The sequence below is a fragment of the Canis lupus genome, chromosome 2, assembly GCF_011100685.1.
Source record: "Canis lupus familiaris isolate Mischka breed German Shepherd chromosome 2, alternate assembly UU_Cfam_GSD_1.0, whole genome shotgun sequence".
NCBI classification, from domain to species: Eukaryota; Metazoa; Chordata; class Mammalia; order Carnivora; family Canidae; genus Canis; species Canis lupus.
In genome coordinates, this window is record NC_049223.1 from 45,041,464 (window position 1) to 45,056,552 (window position 15,089).

The following is a 15,089-nucleotide window of genomic DNA, read 5'->3' on the forward strand; positions in this document are numbered from 1 at the left end:
ACTGTTTGGCACAGAGTAGGCTCTCAATATTTTTTTGTTGAATAAAATGACAATCTCTGTAGTATTTCTATATAATCACATTTGATAAAAATGAATTTATTCATATTTTGAAAGTGTAAGATTTATGCAGAAAAATAACATTCTATATATAGTCCACAGATGCAGCTATGGAAAGCTTATTTTAAAATGAGACTAGAGAAATCAAGCAGTGTGTATACTGGTAGCTAAATCCAGCTCTACTTTAATATAGTGAAATGTCTCTGCTCTTGGAAATCAGAGCTGTATGCTTTGAACACATGACCAATGTGAGTAAATCTTTTTCCCTAAAATTTAGGCATCTTTGCTATAAACAAAAATTACTTGGTTTCCAAGTAAAATTTAATACTATATATACTCTGTACTTTTGACAGTGCTTTATTGTTTTGAATAATATTGCTGTGAAGTCAAATGCTCTTTCTTATGATAAATACTCTCCCTTTATGATGCTTTTTTATGGGTTTATTTACATGTACTGTCCTTGAAAAAGACTTACACAGCTTCCTACCCTGGAATTTCAACTTCTTAAAATCCTATTCAGGTTCCCCTCCTCCCCCCAAATAACTCACAAAACTTAACCAACTCTGCCCAGTAGAAATTATGTCTCTGTTTTCAAAACCTCCAGCATGCTTACCATGAATAACATAATACCAATCATCTGGCACCTACCTACAAGTGGAACAGGTAATGGAAAGTACTATCACAACTAAGAAGCTAAGCTGTGCCTAGAGTGGGAAGTAGCCTGGTGAGCTCCAGAACCCTTCTACCAGAGGGGGCCATGCCCTCTCACTGCACCTCTACAGCCTCCTTAAAATAGGACAGGTGACCTCTCAACTTTGGGTTTGTAAATGTGATTACTGGAAGTCTTTAGACTTCTCTCTTAAAAGAAACAGATTCAACCTTCGGCTTTGGACAAGTTGGCAGGACCAGCTCCGAGGTAAAAGAGCTGAGAGTGTGTGCTAAACCTAATCACTGAGACTCAATCCATGAAAAAAAAACAGAAAACATACCTTAAATGTCTATAAAGAAAAGGGGGAGGGGTTGCTGCCAAAAAAAATAATAACATAAAAAATTTTGATATGGTATTTCACAATGCTATTTGTTACTAGTTTACAAGTTCTGAGAGGGACTTCTTTAGAGAATGCTGTTAAGTTAAAACTTCCTTATGTCACTGGTTACTCATTAACCTCTTCGGTGTCCTGAAATAAAATGCCTGCCTGCCGACATGACCCCTAGTCAAAAGCGAACCAAGGCAGTGATTTCTCATAATGACCAGGGGCCCTGATCAACCCTGGGATACTTTCCTGTATCAGGTGAATGATGCTGATTCACTCTCTCAGGAATAACACAGCCTTCTCACACCCCACCCTCAAGAAAACATTAGCAATCCAAAGCTGCTCTGGGAACAGTTAACTTCCCAACGTTGCTGAGGTCTCAGAGAAAGGAGATCATCAAACTATCACTGAATAACAAAAGTACTTCCAGAAGCTGGATGAATTACCCTTCCACCTCAGGCAGGTCATCAGCAAAATGACCTTCAACAGATGCCGGAAGCCACTGTCACTGAATTTATAATTATCCCCTAAATTTGTTCATCATCTATCTCAGACAGACTCAAACTTTGGAGAGCATCAGATTCATTTTTGGATAGAGGCCTTGCTAGCTTAAATTTCAGACTCCATGGGTACACTAATGCCTGCCATAGTCCAGCGCCAGCCTAAATCCATCTGACCTTAGGGGGTTCACAAGAGAGAATCATAGATCAGGTTCTCATTTTTCTTAAAAAAAAAAAAAAAAAGACTATGAGAGTACTTGGAAATAGTGACTTATTGTGAGTTATTTTAATCTATCCTCTAATCACAATTGTAATGTTACAGTAAGAGAACACACAATACTGTATAGAGAGTAAAATGCAAAGATAACACACCAGTCTTTATTTCTGGTGTTAATTTAAAGAAAAAAAAATGTGCACTTTTTTTTAAGGCAGACATTAAAACAAAATTTTAATATATTTCTTAAAAACTTGTAAAATTAGGAACATAACAAGACATGCATAAGAATCAAAATAATAAATTAGGTCAGGTTTAGGAAAAGTGCATACAGCACACTGTACTATATGACCTCTCTACTCTTCTCAGGTCCACCCTAAGCCCTGATACTGTAAACTCCTACAGTTGCATCTGATGTATATAAATATTTACGTGTTAATATTTAGTAGTGCCTAGATGACTCTTGAAAGCACCCCATTATAGGTTCTCATAAGATAGCTGGAACATTGTGATGTTAGCCTCTGTCCAATCCTGGGTAAATAAGTTCATAAATCAAACTTCTAAAATGTACTTGAGTAACCACACCTCTCAGGAAATCCATGACTTTCCCAACCTCCTACATATAAAATGAGTCACTAAGGTGCATTTTGTTATAGAATAGTCCAGAGGCGACTGAGATATAAAAAATGGATGTAAATAATATTAGAGATCTAAGTTAAACCTCTCTAAGTGATGCTACATTTAAATTGCCTCTTTAAATCTGGCTATAGCAAAGTACTGAGAATAAAAGGGGAATGAAAAGACACTGCAGAGTTTGACTTCTTTAGTCACTAGAAGGCTGTTATCCACAAATGCATAGCAAAAAAGGGCAGATTTTTAATAGATATAAGAAATTCTTTAGCAGGGTGCCTGGGTGGCTCAGTCAGTTGAGCATCTGCCTTTGGCTTGGGTCATGATCTCAGGGTCCTGGGATCCAGCCCTCCTGAAACGGGCTCCCTGATTGGTGGGGAGTCTGCTTCTCCCTCTCCCTCTGCCCCTTCACTTCTCTCTCTTGCTGTCTCTCAAATAAATAAATAAAATCTAAAAAAAATAATTTAACAACTTTGCATTTGTTTTTTTTGTATGTAAATGTGAATTTATAACATTAATCTGCCATAGTGGGAGGAAATTAAATAAGAGTACATTTAAATCATTTACCAATTAACTTCAAGTATCAAAAGAATAGAAATTCTGTAAAATTAAAACCTCTGCAAAGGCATAGCTCAAGCACTGCCTAAACATTCTCTGAAGCTGTGTGTCAGAGAATGCTCCAAATTAAACAATCTCTACCACTCCTATTTCCAAATTCAGTAATGTCTTTTTTTAAATAAAGATTTTATTTATTTATTTGAGAGAGAGAGTAGGCAAGCACATGCATAAGTTGAGGGGTGGGTCTGGAATGGGGGTAAGGAGAAGCAGACTCTTCCCTGAGCAAGGAGCCTGAGGCTCCATCCCAAAACCCTGAGATCATGACCTGAGGTCAAAGGCAGTTGCTTAACTGACTGAGCCACCCAGGTGCCCAGTGCTGACTTATTTGATGAAATGTCATGGGTATGAAAAAATTTTATAGTTAAAAATATTTAAATAGGGATCCCTGGGTGGCGCAGCGGTTTAGCGCCTGCCTTTGGCCCAGGGCGCGATCCTGGAGACCCTGGATCGAATCCCAGGTCGGGCTCCAGGTGCATGGAGCCTGCTTCTCCCTCTGCCTATGTCTCTGCCTCTCTCTCTCTCTCTCTGTGACTATCATAAATAAATAAAAAAAATTAAAAAAAATATTTAAATAAAAGAGAAATCAAAAGAGATAACCAAAGAGATGTTCCTATTGCCCTCAACAGAAGATGCAAAAAGGAAAGAACAGACCTGGGCATGGTGGTATAGGAGGAAAGAGTAATCATAGCCTCTGAAGAAGATTAAATGACAACCTCCCACAAAGTGAGGAAGTTTTAACATTAATTCTGATAACTCTTCCTGTTTTTATTTAAAACTTTAGGGACAATATAACTATCTAAATCTTTCTGCAAACTTTCACTTTTGATTACCCATGTCTACTAACATATTATTTCTAAAGAAGTACTGGAATACATATTTTTCAAACAACATAATCCTCATGGGATAGAATGATAATTTTCAGAGCTAGGTTATATTAACAAACACTATCAATAAAATGTGCATTTACATGTCCCAAAAGAACATTACGGATCTGGAAACACCCATATTTATAAAGATTCTCAGTCATTCTAAAACTTACAAAGGAAAAATTTTCTTTTTTTTTTTTTTTTTTTAAATTATTTTTATTTATTTATGTTAGTCACAGAGAGAGAGAGAGAGAGGCAGAGACACAGGCAGAGGGAGAAGCAGGCTCCATACACCGGGAGCCCGACGTGGGATTCGATTCCGGGTCTCCAGGATCGCGCCCTGGGCCAAAGGCAGCCGCTAAACCGCTGCGCCACCCATGAATCCCGGAAAAATCTTCTTGCAAAAATAAACAAACTTCACTCACTTGTATTGATCAGAAACTGATTTGACACACCAGGATGATCTACATCATGTATTGCACTGGCAAAAATTGCTGCAAGAATCTCCAAATCTGTAAACACAGCCTGTAAAATCAGACAATATATATAACATTATTATTCTGTAATAATACAATGAAAGATATATACAAATGCAAAATTACTTCCTAGAATTTGTTGGAAAACAAAATGAAGCTTCAAAATATTTAATAGTTTATTTTACAAGTATTTAAGATGTTTAAGGATGTCCTGAAAATGTACATAAAATTAATGACATGACCAATTATTTTTCTTCATTCAAACCAGGGACTGTCAATCTTAGTAGAATTGATATTTGGGGCCAGATTGTTCTTTGTTGTGGGAGGCTATCCTGTGCACCATAGTATTGGGATCCCTGGCCTGAAGCATGAGATGTCAGAAGAATCTGTCTCCAAGCTGTGACAGATGACGATGTCTTGGAGGGGGGGGGGGAATGTCAAGGCAGTCAAAGCAGGAGGAAAGGGGAGGAACCACCCCCAGCTGAGAATCACTCATTCAGATGATGAGGTATTAATACAATTTTATAATGAAAACAATCTGAACTATAAAATATATTAGCAAGAGAATCTTTCCCCCAAATGATTAAGGAAATATTAATCGATAATAAATATTAATCAATAAATTGATTAATAAATATTTAATGGAACATCTTAAAATCTAAAATTAATCTGTTTCTTTTTTGAAAAATTATATGAAAAATATCACAGCACTGTCTATATTTTATATGTAATATCATCCTTTGAACTATAAATGCAAAAGGCAGTGAAACCATGAATTTTCTGCTCTGCACACACCCTTCAGTATAAAAGTTTAAGAAACGCTTGTGAGTAGCAGCAGGTTAGTGGTCTAAAAGTTTTAGAAATCAGATTTACCTCCAAGGCAGGTGTAGATAACAGCACATGTGTTGACTGGACCACATCTGCAGCATGAATATTGTTGTGGTAGGCCACATCAGCATGGTAATGGTCTTCCAGGGTCATAAGGTATGTAATTAAAGTGTCTACTGGAATTTTAAATGTTTTTAACAAATCCCGTTCCTATAGGAAAGGAAATCCTTTTAACATTTTGCTTTCACATAAAAAACATTTTCCACAGAGTGTGTTAACAGAAAAATCACACCAGTGTCACTTATGGATAACCCAGAAATAGAAATAGCACTCTTGGGAGTGTCTAGCAAGGGAAATGGAACCCTTTGAGAATATCTAGGGACTTTGGGAGACAAAGCCAGGATAGGATGGTCCTTCTGGGGCACCACATTGCTTTCCTCAAGATGAACTCAGGAATGAGCTGCCAACTATAAAAGTGTCTGTGTCTCATAATCGTGAAGGCAGTTTCAGTCCAACACCATTGACTTAGCTAATGGATCACACCATGTGAAACTAAACATTTTCTCTAGGGCTAGAATATGCCATGCCAGTCACAAGGTGTCTACAGCCTCAACTTCTCATTTGTATCCTAAACCTGAGCTGGAGCAAAAGCTCAACAAGAGCAGAAGAAGAGATAGAAGAGAGCAATACAAAAAATAGCAATTGAAGAAAATATATTCTAAGGTTAGTTAGCAAGAGGCTTATTCATTTTTAGCTAGTACCACTCTATGCAAATCAGAGTCATGTAGATGATTTTTAAATTCTTTTTTAAATGGATTGCTTCAATTTTCTCACAGGACTTCTTCTTAAATGGGAAAAAAATAACAAAATTGGTTTAGCTGTATTTGACCCACACTCCAACCTTTGTTATCATCTATCTGTCCCTTGGTAAAGGGGAAAATAAGAAAAAAGTATCAAAATAAGCAAAAGAGGATGAATAGTAAAGAAGATAAAACACAAATACATTTCATAGACAAGACATTACATCATCATATAAAGGAAAGGTGATAGAACTTTACCACATTACCTGAAAAATAGTATGCATGATAACAGTCAAAGGCCGGTTACCAGACAGCTCTGCTATTCTGAAAACATGAAGACCCCATTTGTTCACATCTTCTAGTTCCTGGCGTTAGAGAAAGATTGAAAGAATTAGGAGGCAGAAGTAGAATATAACCAGTGAACACAGTTATTTAAACATTACTGACTTTAATAGAGTGTTAGGTTTAAAAAAAAGATTCAATTTGAGTGTAATGGATGTACCCTGTAAATACAGGCAAACTTTTAGGTAAACTCAATTAAATGCACTGAAAACTGAATAGTATCGCTTGACCTTATTATGCCTTTGACAATACAACATACTTAAATACTTGACTATCAATCTCAAAGTATTTCTTCAATACATAAAATCTATTTACAAAACCTTAACTATTCTCCGAAAACCCAAAAGATAGAAGACTTCTAACTCTTTAAGGTCAATCAAATGGAGCTACAAAAAAAAGTAATGAACACATACACAAACTGTCTAAATTCACATATTAATAAAACCGAAATAATTTGTAAAGAGCTTTATAAAGTACTTTGCTACCTTGTAAAAAAAAAACAAAAAGACCCCACAAATTGATGAACTAGTCCTTCTACTTAAAAGAGAAAGAATCAAAACTCATTAAAAAGCTTCCCAATATATTATGATCATGATCCTTAAAATCATCTTACCTTGGCAAGGACATCCTCTTGTTCAGTTTTAACCCCAAACCTCGGGATGCTTGAATTCGTCAAACTGGAGCTATGCATCAACTTCTTGACCCCACTGATCTGAGACATTGGCCTTTTCTTTTTCTCCTTTTCCTTCTGAGTTGGAGAAGGAATTTCTACTTCATGCTGCTTATCTGAAGAAATATAGAAAAGTTTCTACATTTACTGTGAAGTCAACCTGAGTTGTTACTTTTAAATCATAACGTCGACAACCAGACAGGTTTTAATCAATCACTATATGCTCCAGAAAATGTTTCCAAGTAACACTTCTTCTAGAAAAGTATTTACAAGTTGATGTGGGCTTATTATGATACCTTCCAACACAAAATTGAGCAAATAAATCCCACTGCAAAATAATTAACATCAAATGTGTCAGGGGTTACTACTTGGATGGACTGTCTTAATTTTTTTTGGAAGACTTATGATAGATTCAGAAAAAGCAAAACATATTGGCTATTTCCACTGTTCATCAACTGTCTCTGTTTGAAATTCATTTGGTGGCTTAGAAACTGCTCTTGCCAACTAAGGATCCCAGTTTTTAAACCTATTTTCAAAAAGGAAGGAACTTCATATACAAGTATCATAAAAATAGCACTGGGTGAACCTAATGGCTTACTGAAGTGGGTCATAATGTAAGAACACAAACAATACATTTGAATGACTTACATTGTTTCTACAATTTTGTATTTTCCATACACTATAGTGAGATAATGGTTATGATATAACAAGGGGAGCACATGAAATCTCCAGTATCATCTGGTAAGTAACTGTCAGATTCAATTGTTGTTTTCAAGTAAAAGACATAAGACACCTCAGTATATTCATCAACTATTTCAAGGCAGTGAATTCCTAACTCATCCTTGCACAAGCATGTGTTCAATAAATGTCTCTTTGGCGAAAGTACTAGTTACGTATTAGAGCAATATTGTTTTGAAAGTAAATTCAAACCAAGGATACGTTCACATTATTGACTTTCACTAAATGAATGTTCATTCTGTGGATAGGGAGTGGGTGGTGTCCCAGTACACTACACTGTCAACTATTAACACCAGCATGCTTTTCTTTAGTGGTTGTATTATATCTGCCTCAGTCTACCAGGCGTGGTGTTCATCAGACTATAACTCATTGATGGCAGGGACCATTTGTAATTTACCATTACGAAATGCCCAGCAAAGTCTGGAATTTAACAAGAATTTGTTAAATGAATGCATAGATCTAAAACATTTTATGGTTTAGTGCTTTGGAAAAACTGGCAACCTACAACTTTAATCCAGGGAATCCCTAACACCCTGAATAAAGCTAAAAGATAAAAAATGTACTTTGTCCCCTTAGAGTCCAAAGTTTAGAGGCTTAGACACTCAAATTATCAACAGGATGAATGAAAACAAATGGTTTCCAAAATGAGCTGGTGCCCCAATCTACCTGGGGTGCCCCAAAAACAAATTCAAAAAGAAAACTTTAAAATTGCATTTAAATTATTATTCTCACCTAAGAATGTATTTGATATATACTCTGACACTTGATTTCCAGACCGACTCATTTCCGAGAGATGGGTGAGTTCCCGATTAAGCATCCTTTTAAACTGAAAAACAGAAAAATAAAATGAAGTAACTTAAGAGGAAAATACAAGTGAGGTAACATAACAATACTGTAAGATACAGAAAACATGCCCATGAATTTTTAAATTGTCCTGACAGTTTAGATCAGTGACATCAAACAGAACTTTCTACAATGTTGGAAAGTTCTAGAATCTGAGCTGTCTGTTACTGTAGCCACTAGACACATGTGGCTATCAAACACTTGAAATGTGGCTAATGAAAATGACGAGCTGAATTTTAAGTTTTATTTAATTTCATTTTAAATTTAAATAGCCACATGTGGCTGGTGGCTACTATATTGCACAACACAGATTTAGACACTCAATGACATTAATTAAGAAGAAAAAAAGGAATAAAAAATTAAAGTATATTATTAGTATTTAGAGAAGGAAAAAAACCCTAATTTATAGGCACACAATATATGTGCTGCCACACAATAGAACACTATGTATCAATTAATTTGTCATTTGCAGAAATGAATATGTATACTGGTCAGAGGTTAAAATGTTGTTTGTTACCCCAAAGCAAAAATGAATACATTTATTTAAGTACTCTTTCAGAACAATGAAAGTAAAATATTTGAATAGATACTATATAATTTTTCCTTTTTAAAGTTTTTTTCCAAATAGAAGGTATAAGATTTTTTGTTTCTCAGCATCCATGGGATTTAGCAATCCATTTCTCTCAAGTCACATAAATACACAACAGGTCAATTTTCAATACTCAACTTCATTACTTCATAATTTATTTTACCATGCCATGGTGCCCATTTTATCCTAAGAAACACTGGGATTGGGATCCCTGGGTGGCGCAGCGGGTTGGCGCCTGCCTTTGGCCTAGGGCATGATCCTGGAGACCCAGGATCGATTCCCACATCGGGCTCCCGGTGCATGGAGCCTGCTTCTCTCTGCCTGTGTCTCTGCCTCTCTTTCTCTCTCTGTGACTATCATAAATAAATAAAAATTAAAAAAAATATTTAAAAAAAAACAAAAAACAAAAAAACACTGGGATTATCTCATAACCAAAACATGGCATTACCCAAATCCAAGATTCTCCAAGACTTTGTTTTTCCATCCATCACCTGTTTCTTACCATGTTTTCTTGATTCCCAAAATAGCCAAAATGGTCCTTTAAGTAAGTCTTAATATTTCTCTTAATATACAGAAACAGTATTTTTTCCCGTTACATAGATTACTATTAGATACTTGATCAAAAAAAGTCAAATACATTTTACTCTAATGTTCAGTAGCGTTTAGAATTTTAAATTTCACCATAAATTCTCATTTAAGTCTGGGGAAAAGAGAGTAGTGAATTTACCATTAAGTAATGTTTGAAATATAATTTCTAACTCAGTATTTAATTATTAGTTTATTAGATTTTAAGAAAAAATCCTACTTCTCTGGATAATTCATACCAAGGTGTCTTAACTCAAGATAATTTGGCAAATCACTTCCAAAGTCAATCTTCTCGACCATTTAGATTAGGTATAGGAATTTATCACAAAGTACTGAGGGGATCAATAAAAACATTTCAACAGACTGCTGGATATAAGAAATGTGCATTAGCATTCTCCTGCAGCCAAAACTGAAGAACTGGCCATAAGCAATAATAATTTTTCTGGCTGCTAATTTATAGGTCTAGGGAGCTTATTCTCACTCAAACTCACGACATAAAATTCATTTTTTTAATTCATGTTTTTCAATAACTTTTCTCTGATTATAAAATGCATACACGATACAGAAAATCTTGAAAGCTATATAGAAAAAAAATAGAAATCATGAAATTCCCAATGCTCAGAGTAACCATTGATAATTACCTATATTTCCATCTATGTCTTTTTTCCCACCATGTTTGTATGTATTTTAAATTGGCATCATGCAGTATAAAAAACACAGGCTGCTGCTTCTTTTCATTCAGTATTATACAATATGATCAGCTGGGAAAAATTTGGGCCTCCTAAGAATACTTATGAAGACATTTATAATAGTGTTCAAAACACCTTCTGTCCATTTTTCATAGTTATATTGAGTTAAGTTACAAGCTATTAAGCAACTAAATGAGCTAATAGAAAGTATCTTGTATTTTGCCTGGCACATAGCAGGTGCTTAATATTGAGTTCCTTTTCTCTCCCAGTTCCCTGGGCCTTTTATAGGGATAGCTGATTTTTATCATTGCAGGACAAATTGATGGAAGATCTGACTATAGTTATGCCCACACACACACACAAAATATATATACGTGTGTGTGTGTGTGTGTGTGTGTGTGTGTATCTAGCTCCACTACCCATTCCAAAAAATAATTTAGGATATTATTCACACAGGAGATGATAGCCATCCTTCAAAATTATAACAATAAAATATATGTGTATATAACAAGAATACAATGAGCAAGGCCCAAAAGTAAGTAAATCCTTAACAAATGAAATTTACTCTTGGAAAAATCTACTCTTTAGGCAAAATGAGATCAAAAGACACTCTGCTAAACATTTAAAACATATATTGAGTGAAATATCTCTGCAACCTGAAATTGTCCTATGAACTAAAAGAACTGCCTGGTCATGACAAAAATGTGTTTTGGGGAGGGCGGGGCATGCTCCGCAAGGCTTTCAGTCACTCCTAGCCCCTTGTCAGTCTATATATATAGCAGCTGCTGTCCATCTGCCCTCCATGCATTTATCTCCATGTAACTAAAAAATGATATAAGCTTGAAGGGTAGGGGAGGGTGCAATTGGAAAAGTTAGATAGGGACCCAGTTTTACCATAAAACTACCTTCTAGCTTGGAAGCAATCTATTATGTGGAATATGTGTCATATGCTCAGCAGAAAAATTGCATGGTACCTGCAGATATGCAACACAAATTCTTGGATTCTCTGGAATAATATAAACACCCAGTCAATATACAGATAACTGAGGCAAAAAAAAAAAAAAATGCCAATGAAAGGAAATCTATTCTACAAACTGAGAAATTACAGGTTGCACATGTACTGAATATAACTGTCCATATACATATATCCCAGACTACCCTTATGCTTTTGTTCAAAACCCAGAAGTGTGGGGTGGAGAAACCCTTCAGTGCACACCCATATCCCTGCCAAGGTTTGTCAGGTGCTCTAAGAAAGGCAACATTTCCTCTTAACATGATTAGAAGGGACAGTATTTTAAGCAGTCCTCTTTCTTCCCAAGGAAAAGGGTGTGGGAGATTTCTTAAAGACAATTTTCAAAGAGTCAATTAAGTGATAACATAAGAGCATTTTTCAAAAGGAATTAAAATTGCTTCCCTTTCTTGCTGTTGATATAAAACTTCCAGGGAAGCTAAAATAATAACCACAAAAATTATGATCGGTGCTTTCTCAACTGGTCTTACAGTATGATTTTGGGAGTGTAGAGCTGGCTGTGCTAAAGAACAAGACACTAAAACAATTCAATAATCATTTAAAAATGTAAGTGTGGAGTTTCTCTCATTTAAGGTAACTACATATCATTTATTAGGATAACTTTACCAAATTATGAGAGGAAAATGATTAGAAAAGGTAATAAAATGTTTTTCCTAGAACACTGAACAGTCCTCAATTTACAGGTTTAGAAGAGATAAAATACAGAATTATTTAAGGAAAAAAAACCGGTTGCAAGATACAGAACAATTTAATTGAGCATTTAGATATCTTAAAAGGTGACCTCTAAATACTTTGTAGATGAATTATTCTGATAGTTTTTGGTCTAAATAGTATGAAATAATATATGGGATTATTGTGCCAACAATGAAAAAATGGGAATATTTAAGTCAATGCTTTCAAATCCTTTGTTCTCATTATGCATCAGAATGTCTGCGTGCACCATGTGAAGCATAAAGGAAAGTGAAAATGCAGTTGAAATAAATTCTGTATTTCCCTTTTTAATCTCCCATTTTCCAATTTATGTTCTACATTTAATGAAGCAAAATTAAATAATAAAATAAAATAAGAATATTCTTATATATAATCGCTGTATGCCAATATCCTAGGTACATTTTACATTCTCCTAGTATACACTTTAGAAGGTGGTAAAGGTCAAACATTAAGAAAACGCTTACCCCCCACCTCATCCCTGACCCTGGTCAATATTCTGCTAAAAATCATTTGAATATGCTACACTGTGATATATCACAAGTTTAGTAGATATCAGCATGAAAAGCCAAAATACATTGGCTGTATAAAAATAAATCTGTCAAAATGCCCTTCTTAGGTGTTTTTAGCAGTATATTATTAAAACATAAACAAGGTTGATCAGCAAAAATTTTCCTCAAAAATATAAGCTCTCTAATTCCTTATTTAGATTCTTGGAAGTGTTGTTCATAGTCATAATACAAATATGAAGCCCTTCAAAAACATATCAAATATGAGCTGCTAAAAACCAAGAGATGAGTTCTAGCGAGATTATGGGGTTTTCACTTATTACTTTCTATACTTTTCTGTACTAAAAAAAAAAAAAAAAATCTTTTAAGCCAAAAGTGGCTAACAAAATTCAAATAATGGGAGTCTGAATATTTCAGAAACAACTAAAAAAATCTGGGCCATCCATCAATTTAAAAGTGGGGAATCATGACTCCTTGGACGATGAAAACTGAAATAAGTTTTCTTAGAATGCGAGAAAATCTCACAGCAAATAGGTTTATTTTCCTCTAAAAAGAAATAAAGAAATGAAAAATATTTCAGTCTGAGACTCCTTAAAGTAACATAAAAGGATTCTTAAAAATTATGTATTTTGATTGGCTCAAATGTTCCAGAATAGATTTTAAGTTCTGAAGTGATGCTTCATTTAGGACTGAAAAAGGTTTCTCTACCCATTTCTATTACAGAGATCAGATCCTGAAGCTAGTATTTCCATGAGGCATGCAAGAGGATGCCAACAGAACAGAATCTTAGGAAATTCAGTGTGTATCACTTCATTTCCTGACATTAACAAAAGTAGCAGTATCATCTGAACTTATAGATTTCTTCCAGTTTTACAAAAAGATAATCAAGTTTTCATTTTAATAATATATCACTTAAATAGTTAAGTAATGTCAATTTTTAATGTCATCTAGAGCTTTATATCCTAAGATGAAAAAAAAATACTCATCAGGTTAAAGTGGTATAGATTTTTTCAGAGTTAAAATTAATTTTCAAAAACTTTAAGTGCTACATATATACTGGAACCCATACACCAGTGCAAGTGGTTATTTCCAATTATTTTGTTTGATTACCTTGATATTTAAAAGCATAACTCAAATCTATACCCCATGACAAAGAGAAGAACCACTGCACATTGAAAAGCTATTTTAACATGCAAATTACAACTAATGAAAGTCATACAATTTCTCCTTATCCTGACCACTGAAAACATGTATTTCTTCTGTAGCTCACATCTAAGAAAAATAATAAGATTGCTAAGAAAGCTTAACTCCATTGCAGTTTATTAAAACTCTCCGTTATGTAATCAGCAATTAGGAGCTAAATAAATCTTACCTTTATGTAGCCCCAAGACACTGACAGTAAATAGTTTGCTTCAGGCATTTTTAATTGATTATATAAAAAGACAGTAAGTTCTAAAACACGTATATCTTCAAAACCTTGACACTTTTAACAATATCCGCAAGCCACAGAGGGTGGGTTTTTAAAGATTTGGGGTAATTTAGTATAGACCAGAAAGCCCTGCATTAGATCCCATCCAGCCGTCTTCCCATTGAACACATGCCATTTGTCAAACTCCAGAATGGAACAGGCTTCTACAACTATTCTGAATAAAGAAAATTCACGTGATAAAGAAATATCTAACGATCTAAGGGCCTGCATCTTTTTCTCCCGGAGCTCCAGGGCTTAATGAATAATGTATGTCAAGATGCTCAGCTGCAAGAAAGACTAGTTCTGTCAAAAGCTACCAAATAAGGAGCTGCGGGGCAGCCAGGGAGAGTGACAAGAAGCCCCGCCCGCAGGAGCCCGCCTGCGCACCAATCACAGTCCAGCCCCGGGGCTCCCAGGGCGGGGGGGCGGGGACTCAGGGCAGGCTGCGCCGCGATTGGCTGGCAGGAGCGAACCTCCGGAGGGGCCTGCCTCCTCCCCTCGGGCAAACGCCATTTAATAATGGGATCCCTAAGAGCGGAGGCTGCCGCCTGGAAAGATGAATGGGGTTTCCCTCTCGCCGATGATGAATAACGACCAGAAAGCTCCTCGACATTCACAGTTCATTCTTAAATAGGGATTGCCAATCTTTGTGGAGTCTTTCCTATGCATTTTAATATCCTCCCCTCTAACTTCAAAATAAAAGCCTTCCGAAGAGAAGGGCCCGCAGCATTAAGGCCCCCCCCCCTCCCCGGCGGCCGGGCCGAGCAGGTCTCCCCCCGCCCACGCCAGAGCCCAGGCCCCGGCCGCAAGGCCCAGCGGGGTCCGGGATTCACACTGGGAACCACACTGCTTCCCCCGTTCTCGGCTCCCTTTGTTTCTATTGTTACAGCGACTG

General features: G+C 35.8%; 1 protein-coding gene across 26 annotated transcripts in view; it reads right to left on the reverse strand.

The window, feature by feature from the left end:
- The window catches only part of PDE4D (phosphodiesterase 4D), a 1,400,346-nt gene that overhangs the window by 10,156 nt on the left and 1,375,101 nt on the right, over nt 1–15,089 (reverse strand). For 24 of the 26 annotated variants that reach the window (XM_038530654.1, XM_038530652.1, XM_038530653.1 and 21 more), the window contains 5 exons: nt 8,506–8,599; nt 6,979–7,151; nt 6,290–6,388; nt 5,269–5,433; nt 4,345–4,444 (listed from right to left, as the gene is read on the reverse strand). In XM_038530654.1, the coding sequence (XP_038386582.1) occupies nt 4,345–4,444; nt 5,269–5,433; nt 6,290–6,388; nt 6,979–7,151; nt 8,506–8,599 (631 nt within the window). Of the gene's footprint in view, nt 1–4,344; nt 4,445–5,268; nt 5,434–6,289; nt 6,389–6,978; nt 7,152–8,505; nt 8,600–14,098; nt 14,471–15,089 lie in introns of those variants that run through there. The other 2 variants (XM_038530671.1, XM_038530676.1) reach the window with 2 other exon arrangements.